This window comes from Cygnus atratus, chromosome 8 (assembly GCF_013377495.2).
Source record: "Cygnus atratus isolate AKBS03 ecotype Queensland, Australia chromosome 8, CAtr_DNAZoo_HiC_assembly, whole genome shotgun sequence".
Lineage (NCBI taxonomy): Eukaryota > Metazoa > Chordata > Aves > Anseriformes > Anatidae > Cygnus > Cygnus atratus.
The window spans coordinates 32,590,386-32,607,890 of NC_066369.1; the positions used below are offsets into that span (position 1 = coordinate 32,590,386).

At 39.7% G+C, this 17,505-nt stretch overlaps 1 protein-coding gene across 2 annotated transcripts; it reads left to right on the forward strand.

Annotated features, from left to right (window-relative positions):
* Positions 1-4,527: 4,527 nt before the first annotated feature.
* FPGT (fucose-1-phosphate guanylyltransferase) lies at positions 4,528-9,989 on the forward strand. Of its 2 annotated transcripts, XM_035564478.2 has the most exons (4): positions 4,528-4,652; positions 4,804-4,971; positions 6,438-6,530; positions 7,367-9,989. In XM_035564478.2, the coding sequence occupies exons 1-4, from the start codon at positions 4,574-4,576 to the stop codon at positions 8,815-8,817; spliced, it is 1,791 nt and encodes a 596-aa protein (XP_035420371.1). In that variant the 5' UTR covers positions 4,528-4,573; the 3' UTR covers positions 8,818-9,989. The 2 variants fall into 2 exon arrangements, with proteins under 2 accessions (XP_035420371.1, XP_035420372.1); XM_035564479.2 differs by lacking the exon at positions 6,438-6,530.
* Positions 9,990-17,505: the final 7,516 nt, after the last annotated feature.

Below are 17,505 nucleotides of genomic sequence, written 5' to 3' on the forward strand. Positions count from 1 at the left end.
ATTTAGAAAGGATCCTCATTTTTCATGTTGGAGAAAGAAAGCTGAACACATCAAAGTCCAACAGTTTGAGCACGATGATGTGACTCATCACAGTTACAGCCAGAGCCCATCCTTCGTGACCACAAATACTCTGCGCTGCCACTGTTCTAGCAACTTGGTAACACAAATATTGCAAGAAAAGAAAAATTCTGTGGGGGATAAAAAAAGAAAGGGGAAGGGGAAGGGGGAAGGGGGAGAGGGAAGGGGGGAGAAGGGGGAGGGGAGGGGAGGGGAGGGGAGGGCAGGGCAGGGCAGGGCAGGGCAGGGAAGAAGCAAACTGTTGAGAATTGTCTTTTTACCTGAATAATTCTGACATATTTCAGAGATCCCTTACAAGATCAAAATCTGTTCTTTTTGTGAAAATGTCATTTACCAGAACCATAAGGACGACTGTGAATAACATTTATAAGTATTCCACTCTATTTTTGAGTCAAAGCTTTCATGCACATGTATTGGTGCTGCAGTTGTGACAGTGTAAGTTGAACTGACTAAGCGAGCCACGCCATGTTTCTAATTAAATTGTTTTGACCATTTACAGAACTCTGCTGCTTTCAAAAGCAAATCCTTGGATTTTGATACTAGGAAAAATGTATCCTGGTATGATTTAATTTTTCTTCAAAGAAACTCAACTTTCTAATGACATGTTATTTGACTCCTGGTGTTCCAGTCCTTTTTAGATGAGTATGTTAAATACGTAAAAAAGGCCTTCCTTCTTCAAAATAGTAAGTGACATAATTAACTAATGACTTCAAATTAGTTCCTACTTTCAGGCCTACAGTGTTTTTCCTAAACACATCAAGTCTATTAATTCTGGTATTTCTTTGTGAACACAGCTTGAGTTTATCACCTTATAGAAACACAAAAACCAGGGAAGAGATGAGAAAAAGTAAAGACTGGCTCCAAGTCAGTCAATAAGCTCCCAGATTCCACCCTGTTCCATGTTTGAGGGAGTCCTATACAGCCAGGATTAGCATGCAGCAGCATGGTGAGGTATTTCATAGAGCATTTTATCATATCATTATATTTCTAATTCCCATGTGTCAGCTGTATTAGCTTCCATCAAAACACTGGATGTATTGCCAGCAGACCATCAAGAGGCTATGGCTCTGGTGTTCCCAATAACTCTGCTGTTCCTCCTGCTATGGATATGAAGTTTTACACTGCAGAATTTTAGTCTTTTTTCTTTTCTTTTCTTTTCTTTTCTTTTCTTTTCTTTTCTTTTCTTTTCTTTTCTTTTCTTTTCTTTTCTTTTCTTTTCTTTTCTTTTTCCCCAAGCTGGTCTACTTGTCCATACATGATAAAAAATTACTTTATTTCAGCTGCAAATGAAGGCTGGGAGAATGGGCCACGTTTCTGCACTATTGGGTATCTGTCTTACAGCAAGGAAGGGCTAGATAAGATAGCAATTCAATGCAGTCAAAGACTGTTTAATTCACTTCTACAGAGATATTTGTTTGCACAGGGTTTAAAAATTCTCAGAGCAATGTCCAATATTGCATACAAAAGAAATTAAATGCTGGAAAAATTATGTTGGTGCTTTAAACTGTGCAAAAGACGAGTGAAATAACAGCTTTATCTGGGGTGGAAGCTGGGCCATATGTAAGTTCAACTAGATCTCACCTTCTTTTAGCCATTTTTGATTGTCAAAAATAGGAATTTCTAGTAACTTACAGCTTAGTGAAACACCAATATGTAATTTCAGCTGGCTTCCACAGTTCTCTTGCATTTTTTTCAGCTTCTCTGTCTTCTTCATGTATTGCCAAAATTATAGTCAAGCTTAATTCACCTTACAGCAGAATATATTTGTGAACAATGAAGTATAACAGTTGTTTTGATAACACTTACATCTCTCAAATCCTCATCTGAAAAACATCTGCAGATATAATAAATAGGCATATTCAAATATTCTCAATAATAAATAATTTGAGACCTTACTGCTTTTCATTCCCACCTGTATGTTGACCTTTCAGACAGACTGAACATCACCTTTCTCTCGGTAAATAAAGCAAGATTTATTATGGCATCTGTAAGATTTATTATGGCATCTGCTACCGTCCTGCAATAACCTAAATTCTCACGTGAGGAATAAACAGTTAGCTCCATTCTTCACTTGGAGGCTTTCCAGTATAACAGCTCTAAAAAAAAATATTCCAGTTGTTTGCGAAAATATTTCAGTTATACACACTGCCAACCGTTAGTCTGTTCAAACAAAAAAACAAAAAAGGAGCTAAAAAAGATGCTTCCACAGATGATTGATTGGCCATATGTGTTGCCATTTGATAGTTCATCCACTTGTTCCTTCATTCCTGTTATTCATTTAGTCATTTTCTGTAAGTAACTGAATGTCAGGAAGGGTTCCTCAGCAGGTCAGACCTCTGCCTTCACATCGTGCCTTGTGGTGGGTCTGCACTGCCTGGATCTCTCTATGAGAAACTCAGGGTGAGGAGGAGCCTTCCACTCTGGGGCAGCTCCTGAACATGTATGGCAGCCCCTGCTCTGCCACACGCTCCTGGCACTATAGCGCTGTTGCTTTGCAACACTGGAGACACATTCAGGATTCATTAAACTCGATCCCATTCTCACCACATCCCCCCTTCAACTGTGTGTCCTGGGAGCTTCTCACAAAAAAAAGCCTCCACAGCAGTCTGGGCACTGCCACACTTGCTGAGATCCAAACCCTGCTCTAACTTCCCTGGACAGAAACTTCCTGCCAACAGATGCACAAGGAGGACCTTATTTATAATGTAACTTTTTGAGAGGATAAATATTTTAAGTGAAAAAACAATACTGCAAATGCCCTACATTCTTTTGATACAGCTCAGGTAACCTCTCCGTGACTTTCTAGTTCTTTTACAAGACTTTGATCAATAGTTTGTCCACATTCAAACACTAGATTTTTTGAAGTAGGAATAAGTTATTCAGTATTCAGTTAACAAAAATAAATAAATAAATAAATAAAGCTATGTGTAAAAAGAGAGTTTCGGATAACTGAAGAAAATGTCCAGGTATAGGTTACAAGCTTACTTATGAAATACTATACACCCAAATGGTAGAAAAAATCCTGTGACACTAATTGTTTAAGCAAAAATATTGTTGTGCTATCAACATATTTTATCTGACATATTGCATTCCAGAGGGCAATATAAAGTAATTTGCTCTTGGCATGATTTCTTACCACTTACATTTCATTTACTCCACCAAATGTTCATATACACATACAATGAGTTGTGTGTTAATCCATCATCTCCACTTCACGCAGGGACTGCAGACCTAGGCTGTATCTAAGGTTGTTTACACCAGACACTGAAGAACAAGACAGGGATAGCATTATCAGATAGGAGGTGAGACATCATTCAGCAAGTCAACAAAGTGTTTTCTGCTATTTGTGAAAATACTTTTCATAGTGAAATGCAACTTGGGGATTTATACTTTAGTTACAATATCGGTGTAAACAGTTTTGCTATTACAAAAGCTCTCCTGGGATTCTTTACTATGCACAGCAAATCATAGAATCACAGAATGGTTTTGGTTGAAAGGAACCTTAAAGCTGCCCAAATCCCATCCAGCCCGGCCTTAGGCACTCAGGGATGAGGCATCTACAGCTTCTCTGGGCAGGCTGGGCCAGGGCCTCGCTACCCTCATAGTACAGAATTCGTTCCTAATGTCTAATCTAAGTCTCTTTCATTTTAAAACTCTTTCATTTTGTCCTATCACTACACCCCAACTCCTGTCCTCCCCAACTTTCCTGTAGCCCCTTTTAGGTACAGGAAGGCCACTATAACATTTCTCCGGAGCCTTCTTTTCTCCAGGCTGAAAAACTCCAGCGCTCTCAGCCTGTTTTCCTAGGAGACATGCTCCAGCCCTTTGATCATCTTTTTGGCCCTCCTCTGGACAGTCCTTCATTTCAGGGGACAAAGAAATACGGTATAGATGAAAAACTAGTATTTCCTGGAATCAATTATTAGATTAACAGATTCTAAACTATTACTAGTAAAAGCATGAATAAGCATTAATCTGAAATAAGTACAAAATGAATGATTACCATGAATAGTTGGATTCAGTAACAGACTTTATTTTAGCAAATGCAAACAGATGCTTTAGGAAGTCTGAATAATGACCAGAAGCTCAAAACAAAAATGCATCACATGCATCACATAAAGTCCCAAACTGAAAGAGCAGTGGTGAAGTATTTATTTATTTAATCTTCTGCCAGCAGTCTACAGACATAGAAGAACTATGGATTTTTGGCAACCTTTTTTTAAAAAATAATAATAATAAAAAAAAACTTAGTTATTTTAAGTAGCTGCTTTTCAACACCTCCTGCAGTGCTTTTAGAGCTACTTTTACGGTAGGATTTACACACAGTGAGATTTTATGCGCTCGGCCCCAGCAGCCGGGCACCGAGCACCGCCGCTGTCTGCGGCCGCCGCAGGCTCCCGCCCCGCCGTGCCGCCGGCCCGCCCCCGGCCCCGGCCCCGCTCCGAGCCCGGCTCTTCCGCCTAGGCCGCAGCGGCGCCGGGCAGGGCGCGGAGCCATGCCGGCGGTGGGCGAGCGGAGCGCGGCGCGGCGGGAGGCCACGGGGCGGCGGCTGGCGCGGTTCGCCGCGCTCCGAGGTGGGGCGGCAGAACCGGGCCGGGCCGGGGGCGGCGGGGCGGGGGGCCGCGGGCGTGGGCAGCGCTCGGGGCCCGCAGCGCCGGGAGGCGGGCCCGGCTCCGGCCGTGGCGCTGGCTCTGACTCTGACTCGAGTTCCGCTCCGCCGGGCAGGCAGAGCCGTGCGCCCCGGAGAGTTCTGGGACCTCGTCGGGATCACCGCAGCCGACGGAGAGCAGGAGCTGGCGTACCGGCGGCAGCTGTCCGCAAAGCTGGCAGGAGGGGAGCTTCCTCTGGGCGTGCGGTACCACGTCTTTGTGGATCCACCGGGACCCAAAATCGGTGCGCATTTTATGGCCAGTTCTTTCGTTGCTGTGGCGGGGAGCAGGATTTCATCGGGCAGTCCGTTGTGCAGGAAGGTAGCTTTGACTGCAGAGGGACAGAGGGGCCCCGTGGTCCTCTCTGGTCAGTCCCCAGTGATCAGGATCCCGCTGAGCATAGGACTGCTCTGACGCTAGTTCCTGCAAATGTTGTTGCATGAGTTGTACTCACTTAATGCCCTATGTATTCATTCCATCTTCTTATTCCTCTATCCTGTGCTTATATAATTATGATCACCTTCAGTCAGGCAGAAGTCGGCTTTGTGTTTAAGTGCTTTGACGGCTGTCTCTTGCAGTGGAAGGGCTCCAAAATTTGCTAAAACTTGAAGTATTATTTGGAATACAAATGTAGGTTCCGCATCATTACATAGTATGTTATTTTGATTCACATGCACAGCTGCAAACATCACAGGTTCGGTGCTTTTTGGACTGCGTGTAAGTATATTTTGGCAATTAAAATTTCCATTGTGGTAACTGGGACTCTATCGTGGTGGTTTTGAGTGAGTATATGCTGATGATACCGTAGGGCGCTCTTCCACATATAGAATACAGAATATCACTAACTGATGGTGGTTTTTTGTTTGGTTGGTTTTTTAATAAATTCTTACTACTTACCTTAACCTGATAAATTTAAACTGATGATAACTGATTCTATTCCAATACATTAACCACTGTGCAACAAAAACCTAGAAGAAAGTAGTCTTACTATCCATAATATCATCCTATAATAAGTAGTTCACTTTGCTGTAGAAGGTAACTAATCTCAGTAGTATACCTGCAGTATAAAATAGTAGGCAAGGATTAGTTTTCAGCAATCCAGCTGTTCTAAGTTGTAGAAGCACCAAAAAAAAATCCCAAACAATTATACTTTTCCCTCATTTCCTTATTGTAAATGTCAAAAATACTTGGGAAAGCTTGCATCAACTCACTAGTGAACTTTTGTGTGACGTGTTTCATGCTGGAGCCAATTTTCTTGGCAAGTTATGGCCTGTTGAAATGATGAAACGCTTCAAATGCTGAGGTTGTTCAGAGAAGGAATAGGAGGAAAAAGCATGTCTTTTCACAAGACCTGCCTATTCGAGGTGCCCTTCTCTTTGAGTGCAGAGTTTCCTGAGTGAGTGTCCATCATCTTTGTATGATTTTATCAACTATGGTGCAGTAGAAGGACTATGCTGTCAGAACTGGTTGAGGAAATTTCAGATGGATATCTGTGCATCCATTTACAGTTTGTTAAAAAAAATTATCTCTGCAGTCACGAGGACTTTTAAAAAACAAATCACAGCTTATTTTCTACAGCAGAATGAAGCAACATTTAAAAAACAATACCTGATCACCCAACCATAGCACCAGATCCCAGTGTGCTTCACATGTCAATACATACATTATTGGTGTTCTTTTCAGCCGGTAATAAAATATTTCTTCCTTCAGGAAATGGTGGATCAACACTTCATGTTCTCCAGTGCTTAGAGAATCTCTATGGTGATAAATGGACTTCTTTTATTGTGCTGCTAATTCATTCTGGTAAATACTGTTTGACATGCCACACTTTTAAATCATACCTTTTTATTTTTTAAAAAATATGTTGGCAGGTAAGTAATAAGAGTTCTGAAATATAGTTGCCTTAGAAAAATAATCCCAAACGTCGCTGATCTGATCATTTGAATTTCAGCTGAAATTTCTGGAGGTGTTGCCGTCACTTAAGCATTTGTTTTCAACACTTAAGTTGTTCAGTCAGTCAGTGGAGAAGAAAATGTAATTCAAAGTATCTAAATTAATCTTCTGCCTTGACATGCCAGTTTAAGCAGCCTGGTCTGCCCAAGGGGTTCCTCATAAATACGTACAGAATGAATACTTACCACCTTACCCAACTAGTCAGAACACTTCCAAAAGGTGTTAGCTGGAAAACTCTGTCTCTTTTGCAGAGGAAAAAGAAACAAGGTAATAACCGGTCACCTTACCAAACTGCTGCTAATTTGACTCATCTCTGATTTAAAATTGCTTTGAGGCATTTTTTCTTTCTTCTTATTTTCAAGCAAAGAGCAGGAGTCATTTGATTTCGTCACTTTAGTTAATAGACACATGGTTCAGATTCCAGCTCTGAAGCAAAGTAAAGGTAATGAAATCAACCACTGTTTAAATAAAAGCTACTTAAGGCATACTAAATTTTGGACATAAGGTCAGATCTGCCTTGAGAAATGTTTAAGAGGAAGGATGATTTTTTAAAAATTTGACATTTTCTAAGGAATACATAGTATATGATCAAGCTATGTAGCCATACAGGTTTTGTTTATGCTTACTTACACTTTCTTAAGAGACTGTATATATACTCTGTAATTAAAAATGTCTTTTTTTTTCAGGTGGTTATAGTCAACGTTTACCAAATGCAAGTGCACTGGGGAAGATTTTCACAGCTTTGCCTTTTGGTGATCCTGTTTACCAGATGTTGGAGCTTAAGCTTGCTATGTACATTGATTTCCCCAGTCACATGAAACCAGGAATTCTCGTTACTTGTTCAGATGACATAGAACTTTACAGCACTGGAGTTGCAGAAACAATCACATTCGATAAACCTGGATTTACTGCTTTAGCTCACCCTTCAGATTTGACAGTTGGGACCACTCATGGAGTGTTTGTTTTAGATCCATCCAGTTTTTCAGGAAAAGGAGGACTTGAATACACATCTTGCCATCGTTTCCTACACAAGCCTGATGTTGAGACAATGCGCCAGTGTGGTGCAGTATGTGTGAGAGGGAATTGTTCTCAGCCATGTTCCTCTGGAGACCACAGTGACTCAGAAATGGACTCAGAGTGTGTGTATACAGACAGTATATTTTACATGGATCATAGCATTGCAAAACAATTATTGATATTTTATAAGCAGATGAATACTCTTTGCTGTGAAATAGATGCATATGGTGACTTCCTTCAGGCCCTGGGACCTGGAGCCACTCAAGATTACACAAAAAATACAAGTAATGTCACAAAAGAGGAATCGCAGTTAGTAGAAGTACGGCAGAAGCTATATTCTGTTCTGAAAGGAACTCCACTTAATGTTATAGTCTTAAACAACTCTAAGTTTTATCACATTGGAACTACTCGGGAGTACTTGTTTCATTTTACATCTGATAGCAAACTGAAATTTGAGCTTGATTTACTGTCTGAGGCTTTTAGCATCTTTTCAGACAAAGCTGAGACCTTGGATAGATCAGCAAGTGTCATTCAAAGCATACTTGAGCCTGGGTGTTTTATAGGACCTGGATCCGTTATTGAATACTCTAGAATTGGACCTGAAGTCTTAGTAGGGAAGAACTGCATTATTAGTGGATCCTACGTAAATTTGAGAGTAGACATACCTTCAAACTGTTTCCTGTGTTCATTGAGTATAAAAATTGATGATCAAGTAAAGTATGCAAGTATGGTATTTAGTGTAGAAGATGACTTGAAAAAGAGTGTGAAATTGCTTTCAGATATATATTCACTACAATTTTTTGGGGTCAGCTTACTAGAATGCTTGGACCTCTGGGGTGTACAGGTTTCAAACCAGCTCTTCTCCAGTGATAATACCCAGTTTGGGTTGTGGACTGCTAGGATTTTTCCTGTTTGTTCTAGTTTAAGTGAATCAGTTAGAATGTCATTAAACATGTTAAATTCTGTGCAGCACAAGTCGGCTTTTAAATTGCATGGCTTTAAGCTCCTGTCTGTTGAAGAAATGCTATCCTACAAAGATGTGGAAGATATGTTGAAATTTAGGAATCAAATTTATGATGAAATCTGTCTACAAAGACAAAAAGAGAAATCTGATTTGTAGAAGGATTGGTACTTGAAGAAATTTCCCGTCTTTCATTGTGGATGATGTATTACTTCCCAGATTGTAATAATCATAAGGAAAAAGTACACAGATCTTCTCATTGGCTCTAGCAGCATGATATAGTTTAACAGTAATTTATGTTTCTCACTGTTCCTACTGCCTTTTTACAATAGTGTTTCAAATAGGTGTAGGTAAATTGATTTTATTTTTTTTAATCGGGACATCCTATCGAAGCATTAATAATTTTCTTTCTTTTTTTTTTTTAATTTTGTATTTTTTTGTACTTACTGTTTTTCATAAGAGAAAAAGTATTTGTGTGAGAAATCAACCTTTCCTTTATGAGTAATAACATTGGGGTCAATACCTGCTATCAAGTCATGTCAATTTTTTGTAGAAACATAGAATATCCTGAGTTGGAAGGGACCTGCAACAATCTTAGGGTCTACCTCCTGGTTGTACACAGGACTAACTAAAATTTAAAACATATGTCCAAGAGCATTGTCCAAACACTTGAACTCCAGCAGGCTTGGTGCCATGGCCACTTTCGTGGGGTGGGGATTACTGTTTAATTATTTGGGAGGTATTAGATTGAGTGGGCAGCTATCAACTTTTTGTTATCCACAGAGATACTGATACATGTCATGGGCAAATTTGCATTTCTCTAAACTGAACTGTCATAGTCCTTGGAGTGATATTTAATCCTCATGCAGACCAGTGGACTAAACAACAGAGAGATTAAGTATTTTGAGTGGTACCACAATGCACATCTTTGGGGAAACAGATAATATTACCTATCCTGTAATAACGATAAACAGAAATCTTTTGGTTTCTATTGCTCCATCTAGCTCCATATTCTGTCTTAGGTCGTGGCACCACAAAAATGCTATTCACAGAGAGCATACAAGCCTATGTATGCATTCATTCACAGTATTTTCAACAGTTCATTATATAAGTAATCAGTCCATGCTTTTGTAATACAAGGTGAAAAAAGGTTTGCACAAAGTTTATATTCAGATAAATCATTTATTTTTAATTTGTCTTCTGTAATGACTGCTTTTTTATTTTTTCCATTTCACATTATTAAGAATGTGTTGTGTATTCTGTAACCGTAATTTGACAGCAACATAATGCATCTTTTTCTCTTGCATATAACAATGGGTTTTCATGTTTCATTTTGTGTTGTATAGTCTCCTTTTTAATGGAAAAAGAAATTGACCCCTAATTCTCCCAAAGTCAGGATTCAGTTTAGCTTCTCTTTTTTGAGCCACATTGGTGGTTTTACCTTACTGGGCAGCTGAACTCCCAACATAACCGTTCCCTCACTCCCCCTCCTCAGAAGAAGAAGTGGAGAAGAAAGTATGCTGGAAAGAAAAAAAAAAACTCATGGGTTGGGATAAGAATAATTTAATTAAAGGGGAAGGGAAGAGGGGAGAAAAAAAAAGAGCAAAAGCCTCACAAAAGCATAGAGAGGAAAAAAAAATTATTCTCTACTTCCCATCAACAAGCAATGTTCAACCATGTCCCAGGAAGCAGGGCCTCAATAGGCGTAGTGGTTGTTTGGGAGGACAGTCGTCTTCATAATGAGAGCCTCCCCTCTCCTTCCCCTTTCCCACATCTTATTGCTGAGTGTGGCACTATATGGCATGGAATATCCCTTTGGTGGGTTTAGGTCAGCTGCCCTGGTGATGTCCCCTCCCTACCTCTTGCACGCCCCCAACCTGCTGGTGTTGTGGGGGACTGGGGGTGGTTTGGAGTGAGTCTTGATGCTGTGCCAGCACTGCTCAGCAATAGACACGACACTGGTGTGATACCAGTGCTGTTCTAGCTACAAGTGCCAAGTACGGCACTGTATGGGCTGCTGCAGGGAAAGTTAACTCCATCCCAGGCAGGGATGTGCAGTCATTTTGGAGGTTAGCTCCGTTTGCTTTTACTGAACTAGTCTGATTTCTGGGGAGTCTATCTTCAATGTGCTGTCAGAGGTAGGACACCTATTCGACTTGTCCATTCTATTGCTACTTGGAGTATGAGATTCTGTTTGTTTTCCAAAATGTTCCCAGAAACTAACTGCTACAGTTACTTTATCATACCAGCTTCCCTATCACTTCAGGATACCTGAAATTCTCTGAGCATACCTATGTGTAATAGCTGCATAATAACTAACAATAGACTCTGGCAGATCCTTTTCAGAGGTCTGGCATTGAGCTTTGGTTTTGGTTAGTTTTTCTTACATCCACATGTATCCTGTTAACACTTCAGGTTTCTCCTAGAGAATAATGTTTTCAGTTTTCTTTCCATGTTTTGCAACCCATTGAAAATTTCTCTCTTAAAACTCTGCAAGTTCTATTTATGAACAATTTGAGTGCTCTGATAATTCTAAGCACTTCTAAAGCTGATAATTTAATCACATTAGCAAAATATCCTCTGTTGAGTTGCTTCAGAAGGAAGAAGAGAGTTGGATTATAATCAAAGATAGGGGAAAAGATGCCAAATCAGGTAGTAATTTGGCCTGCTTTTCAAAGTCACTCTTATTTTAATGCTCAGTATTGTAAAGAAGGACAAATATTATCTGATTTTTTTTATCAAGCTTCCTGTAACTTCATTATTACAGTGTTTGTCTCCCTGCTGACTGAATTCCCTAATGGCATCTTTCTTATGCCATCTACAAAGTAGTAAGTACCATGTATTTCATTGCTGAAAGCAACCTGGGTATAAATGGGAAATGGATTTGCTTCTGACACATAAGTAATGGGAAAAAAAAAAAAAAAGTAAAAATAAAAGTATACTCACTAAACAGTTTTGCATAGTATTGGGGTAGATATGATGAAATAGCAGCTGGTGTGGTCTTATATGCAGTGTTCCTTCCCAGCAAACACAAATAAGGAAGGAGTGGAGACCTGGCCAAAGTCTTACACTGTCACGGTTGGCACCTGGGTCAACAAGCTGCCTCTGTCAGTACACCAAGTGCACAAGGAAAAGAAGGAAGTATTGGAGTATTTCTCTCTCAGAATTCCTTTCTCGGAGTGCTCCTGACCTTCCTTGAACCACTCAGATGTGCTGGACCGGCTGCAGGCCAGAAAGGTAAAAAATGACTGCCTCTACTCACACTCCTGCACAAAATGTTATCCTCTGAGACATGCTAGCTAATACTGTTATAATTGAATAAGCATATATTTGACCTTCCAGGTAAGAAACGTTACTCTGCTTTAAGTCTTTATGCCATTCCACACTTTCCTTCTGCAATAAATATTCTTGTCTAAAATTTTGGAAAGCAAATTTTGGTCAATATTAGCCATCAGTAATGTCAGTAGAATGAATGAATTTATTCCACAGATATTGAAATATCTGGATTTGTATTATTTTTCATTTTTAAACTAAAATCAAATATATTGTAATATATATGAAAAACATTAAACAGAGCTCTGTGTTAAAATACTATTTTTATAATTTTCCTGTATGTTTTTATATAGAGTTAGTTGTGTGCATGTTCACATACATGTTCTGTAATTTCATTCTTGGATTCCACATTTATTTGTAAGTACTTTTTTATGTATAAGCTTCCACTGTTTTCCACTGAGCCACAGGAACTGTGTGTTTGCCCATTAAATTTCTAATGTATCCATAACCCTTTGTGGCTTTTTTTATTATCAATAAAATCATTGTTGTGAAGTAAGAAATTAGAAAGTTGTGGAAACATTCTAACAAATAGAGGAAAATGGACCGTGCCATGATAATATTACTGCATGAAGATTGATAATGGTATTGGCAATCCAGCCATACATTTGCCAATGGCTAGTCTAAATGAAAGATTAAAATACACATCCATTGTACTTGATTATTTTTGTTGAAAGCCTTTGGTAGATGCGTCATATTTTTTGCAGGCTTCTTTGAGACTTTTAAATGCTGCAACATGGATTTATCCTGTCAAGGTACAGCAAGTAGCTAGTTTTGCTGAATTTGCTGTATCAGCTTTAGAATAAAATCTGAAAACTTGGAATGAATTCTGTGTTTGATTGAAGTCACTAAAGAGTTTTGCCTGCGATTTAAGCAGGGGGCAGGACTTTGCCCTGGGAAGCATGTTGATTGAGTAAAGGATGAGCAGAAGATTAGTAGGCAAAGAAAGTGTGAGAGCTGCAGAACACAGAGTAGTGGCAAGGAGAATGTTTAGTCTATAATGGATGTAATGTCACTTCTGAATGAACGTGATATTTTTGTCAAGAGAAGAAGAGAGAGGAAATGACATTATCCTTGATGATACAATTGAAAAATAATGTCTTTCTTTAGGCACTAAATAATTCTTTACTCTATGTATTACAGCTACATGTGTAGTGTGGATGTTCTTTAGCTAAAACAAATTATAGTTCTTAACACAATGGATATCTTATAATGTGATGAAATCTCACTAAATTTAAAAGGAATTCAGACTGGAAAGTTCCTGATGATAATAGTCTAAGATTGATGTACAAAATACATATATCTATTTTATTTATATTGAATTTTACAAAGTTTAGCTGATCTTTCACAATTTGACTGTTAAGGCAGTTGACAACATTTTTCTTATTCAGCCAGCTGAAATAAATATATCTCAGGGCAATTGAGAGACTTGTCCAAGGACACACAGTAAAATTTAACAGTAAGATAATTGTTTCCAGAGAGTTTGTGGAGTCTCCTTCTCTGGAAATATTCAAAACCCGCCTGGATGCCGTCCTGCGCAATGTGCTCTAGGTTGTCATGCACAGCAGGGGGGTTGGACTAGATGATCTTCAGAGGTCCCTTCTAACCTCGGCCATTCTGTGATTCTGTAATTCAGGGATTGCTGGTTTCTAATACCAGATTCAGAAAATGACTCACTGTGGAATCCTGGCTTATGATTTTCCTCCAGTCTGATTAATGAAGGATGCAATGCTGAAAATGACAGTCAGGTAAAACTTTCTAAGAACAAGAGGAATCTATTGAAACCTGGAGTTTAATTTTGAGGAAGGCTTGTTGAGTTTCCTAGATGGATGCAGAATTTCTATGGGCCTCTAGATCACTGCCTGTCTTCATCCATGCTGAAGCGCAACTGAGGCTGCTACAGTCTCAAAAAAAAAAAAAACAAAAAACAACCAAGATGAATGTTTAATCATTTTACTCATGTCAGCTTTGTTTATTCAATTAGTTTTGCTCTGTTGTGCAATAATAGGCCTCATAGTGAACATCATCTTAATGATTTCCCTGTCTGCTTTGAGAGCATGCTATAATCAACAGAGATTTAGCCATATTGTATATATTATATTATGAACTGTGAGAGAAGGGGATTATTTCAGTAAGCTTTTAGGCAGGAAATTGAAATCAGAGCAATTGGGCACTTAAAAAAGAACACAAGGGAAGGCAGATGAAATAAATAAATAAACAAGAGCAGTTGGAAGTTATCTTTGCCAGAGGAATTTGGGGAACTGAGTTAAGAAAGAAAGTTCCATCATTTGGATCTCAAAAGAAATTTACATTCTTAGGATATGATCATAACATAATGATATTAAAGTAAGCATCGATTTTTTTTTTAATTTAATCTTCTCAGTAAGTGATGTAAATGGTAAAATGTAAAATGTAAAAAAATCCTTAACTTGGACAAGGAGTTAGTGCTGCTCAGCATTTCCAGCTTCATGTTCCTAAATCTCTGATATAATAGATTCATTTTCTCCTCTCTGCGCATGTGGAAGATTAATCCCTGTGCAAATGCCACTGTAGTATTTTGATAACAAAAATAGCAGTACTAGTCTTCTGTACACTTCCTTTAATCCACTGTCACATGGAAGCTGTTGTAAACACCTGTTTCATTATATGGACTATAGAGCTCCTTCTGCTTTAGTTTTATAATAGCATGTTTTATTTTAATGTCCATTTCAGTTTCTGTGACATATCTGAATGTTACCACAATTACATGGAAATGTACAGGAGCAGCTTACAGTAAATTTACTCTTTAAGTAAATGATAGATATGAATATGTTCTAATTAATTTGAAATAACGGTCATTTCAAAAGACTTAGTCCTGTAGGGCCTCCCTAAGAAGGACATTTAAACCCAGAAATGGGAAAAGAATTTTGCACTTGGTACCCTGTAAGATGGGACATGACAGCTGCACATTCCAAACATACAGGCAAAATGAAATAAAACCTCTAAAAATTAATCAAATGAATTTGTACACCTGAATACTCTGTAAACATTACATTTGAATACAATACACACTGAAAAAAAAATTGCTTTTGACATGTTAGTGCTACTTGTATACATGTTAATTAGAAATTGCCTAACACAGTAGTAGATGTATTTACTCCTTTTTTGTTTGTTTGCAAATAGTCGGTTAACAGGTTCTGCATTTTTTAATTTTTTTTTTTTACCCATATATTCAATTATTCTGCAACTGCTTCTCAGGGACAATGATATGAATGTTTCAAGAATTCACCTGTTAATTGTTTTCAGAAGTGTAATACTGATAACTAAACAGTTATGTTGACTTCACTGCCTCACTGCATTATGCTCCCTTGCTGTAGTTTCCAGTCAAAAGCTGATCTTCCCTGAATGTCCATATGAGTTACTGTTCACCCTGAGTGTCTCTATGAATGAACATTCACCTACTCACATTTGCAAACAGTGAATAAAATTATACTATAGAAGCTGATGATTTTTTTTACCTAACTTCATGATGTAGAAAGAATTAGAGAACAAATACTACGCACGTTATTTGCATCTTTCAAAGCCAATAATTTTACATCCATCTCATGGAATTTAAATGCTGTTACTTTATAATGCTGTTGTAGTGTAATGCATTTTCTGCTCTTCAGCCCATGGCTTCTTACCTCACCTCCCACCTCACCTTTATGCTTCTGGCTTTGCTTCACCTCGCCTTGCCGTCCGTTTAGATGCTGTTGAAAGCCTTTTCCCTCTAAGCAGTGCCCCATCAGCTGCAGGAGCAGGCCTGCAGACAGCAGCGCTGTGCATGGCACTGACAGCAGCCCCAGGATGTCCCCCACAGGCAGCACAAGCTGCAGCACCAGAGCCAGCCAAAAAAGGGGGATCCCTGGGCCAAGGAGCTGTCATGGACCTGTTTCAGACTATCCCATGATTTCTACCTGAACTGATAAATTTCCAGTTTGGGTCCTACTGTGCCTCCAAGACTGTAACTGACCACCGGGTGAAGCCAAGCCCCTCTGCAGGCCAGCTGTGCGTGCAGTGACCGCCATGGCAAGTCCCCCACCTGGTGCTGAGCCCGCTGCTCTGTGCTGCCCAGCATCTCTCACCTGCTCACCCAGGCCAAGTGGGCAGCTGGGGTATCGTCCTCAGCTGCTCTGTGCAGGAAGCCCTGTGAGGGCAGAGAAGATGCAGCGATCAAGCCACAAGGCACGTCCTGGAACGTTCAGGGTGTTGTGGGGAGAGGGTTATATTTTTATGTCCTTGACTGCAAGGGTTTTATTTGTAAATCTCAGACTTTTACAAAAAAGGACAATATTGTTGCTGTTTACAAAAGTGAAAGCAGAATGCTTTCATCCATAGTAGTGGAAAAGTCTGGAACAAGGCATGCCTCTCCTGACTTTGATCACGCCACATGGCCGTTCTTCCACGGACCTGCTGTAGGATGGACACTGGGGGGCGGCCACCTGCCTGAGGGCCAGGGCTGCTAGGAGTGCCTCGGTTGTCGGCTGTGAGGGAGTGCTGTGGGCACGTAGGCTGATCCAGCGCAGCATAGCTGAAGGCAGAGCCTTTCCAGACATCCAAAGCTGGTGCAGCTGCCTTCAACCACACCGCTTGTGCACAGAAGCAAGGAGAGGGCAAAATGCAGCAGTGCAGACATGCGCACAGTGGAAATGGGGAAAACGCCGAGCCTCACACACCTGAGAGGTAGGTAGTCGAACTGCACTTAGCAGTGGCAGCTAAGTGGCAACCTCTGGCTGCTCCAGCTGCAGGCCCCTCTTCCAGAGCTGCTCCTAAGAGCACTGGTGACAAAGAAATAGGCAGATCTGTCTTATTTGACAATCTAAGGCAAAATTCCTTAAGATTGAAACCGTCCTGCATGAATGAATCACAAAACGCTCAGAAACCTCCGTTAATGTAAAAAGAAAAAAAGTTTGTTACTGAGTTCCTTAATCCAGACCATGGAAATAGATGTGTGCTGGGGTGTCCTGGCAGGCCTTTTTACCATAGCACGCTAATGGGTAGGGGAGGTGGCCAAAAACTTGTCTTGGGCTGCACAGCCATGGCTGCCTTTTAGAAATTTGAAGAAAAACAAACATTATTAAGCTAATAAAAGCAGCGGGAGAGCAGACACCCTTTGCTGTGCTGTATTTACAGCTCTTCTGGTTGCTTGGCAACTGAATGAGGAGTATCAGTTAAGAGGCTGGTGCCTTTTTGCAAATATTTGGTTGCATATCACAGGGCGTATTGTCAAAACAGTTCAAAGTCTTCTGAAATACATCCGTGGTTTTATGTGTAAATCAGTGCAAATAAATGGATGAGCTCGTGATGTGTCAGGAACTATCACAGGAGTGCAAGATTGTTTACAGTGGGATGCAGCAAGTTGAAGATTTCATGTATGTGTATTACATTTACATATCTTCTTGCCTGAAATCCATAACAGAAAACTAAACAGAACAGCTGCCAAGGTCAATCAACAGACTTTAAACATATATATACATATATATATATATATGTACACAT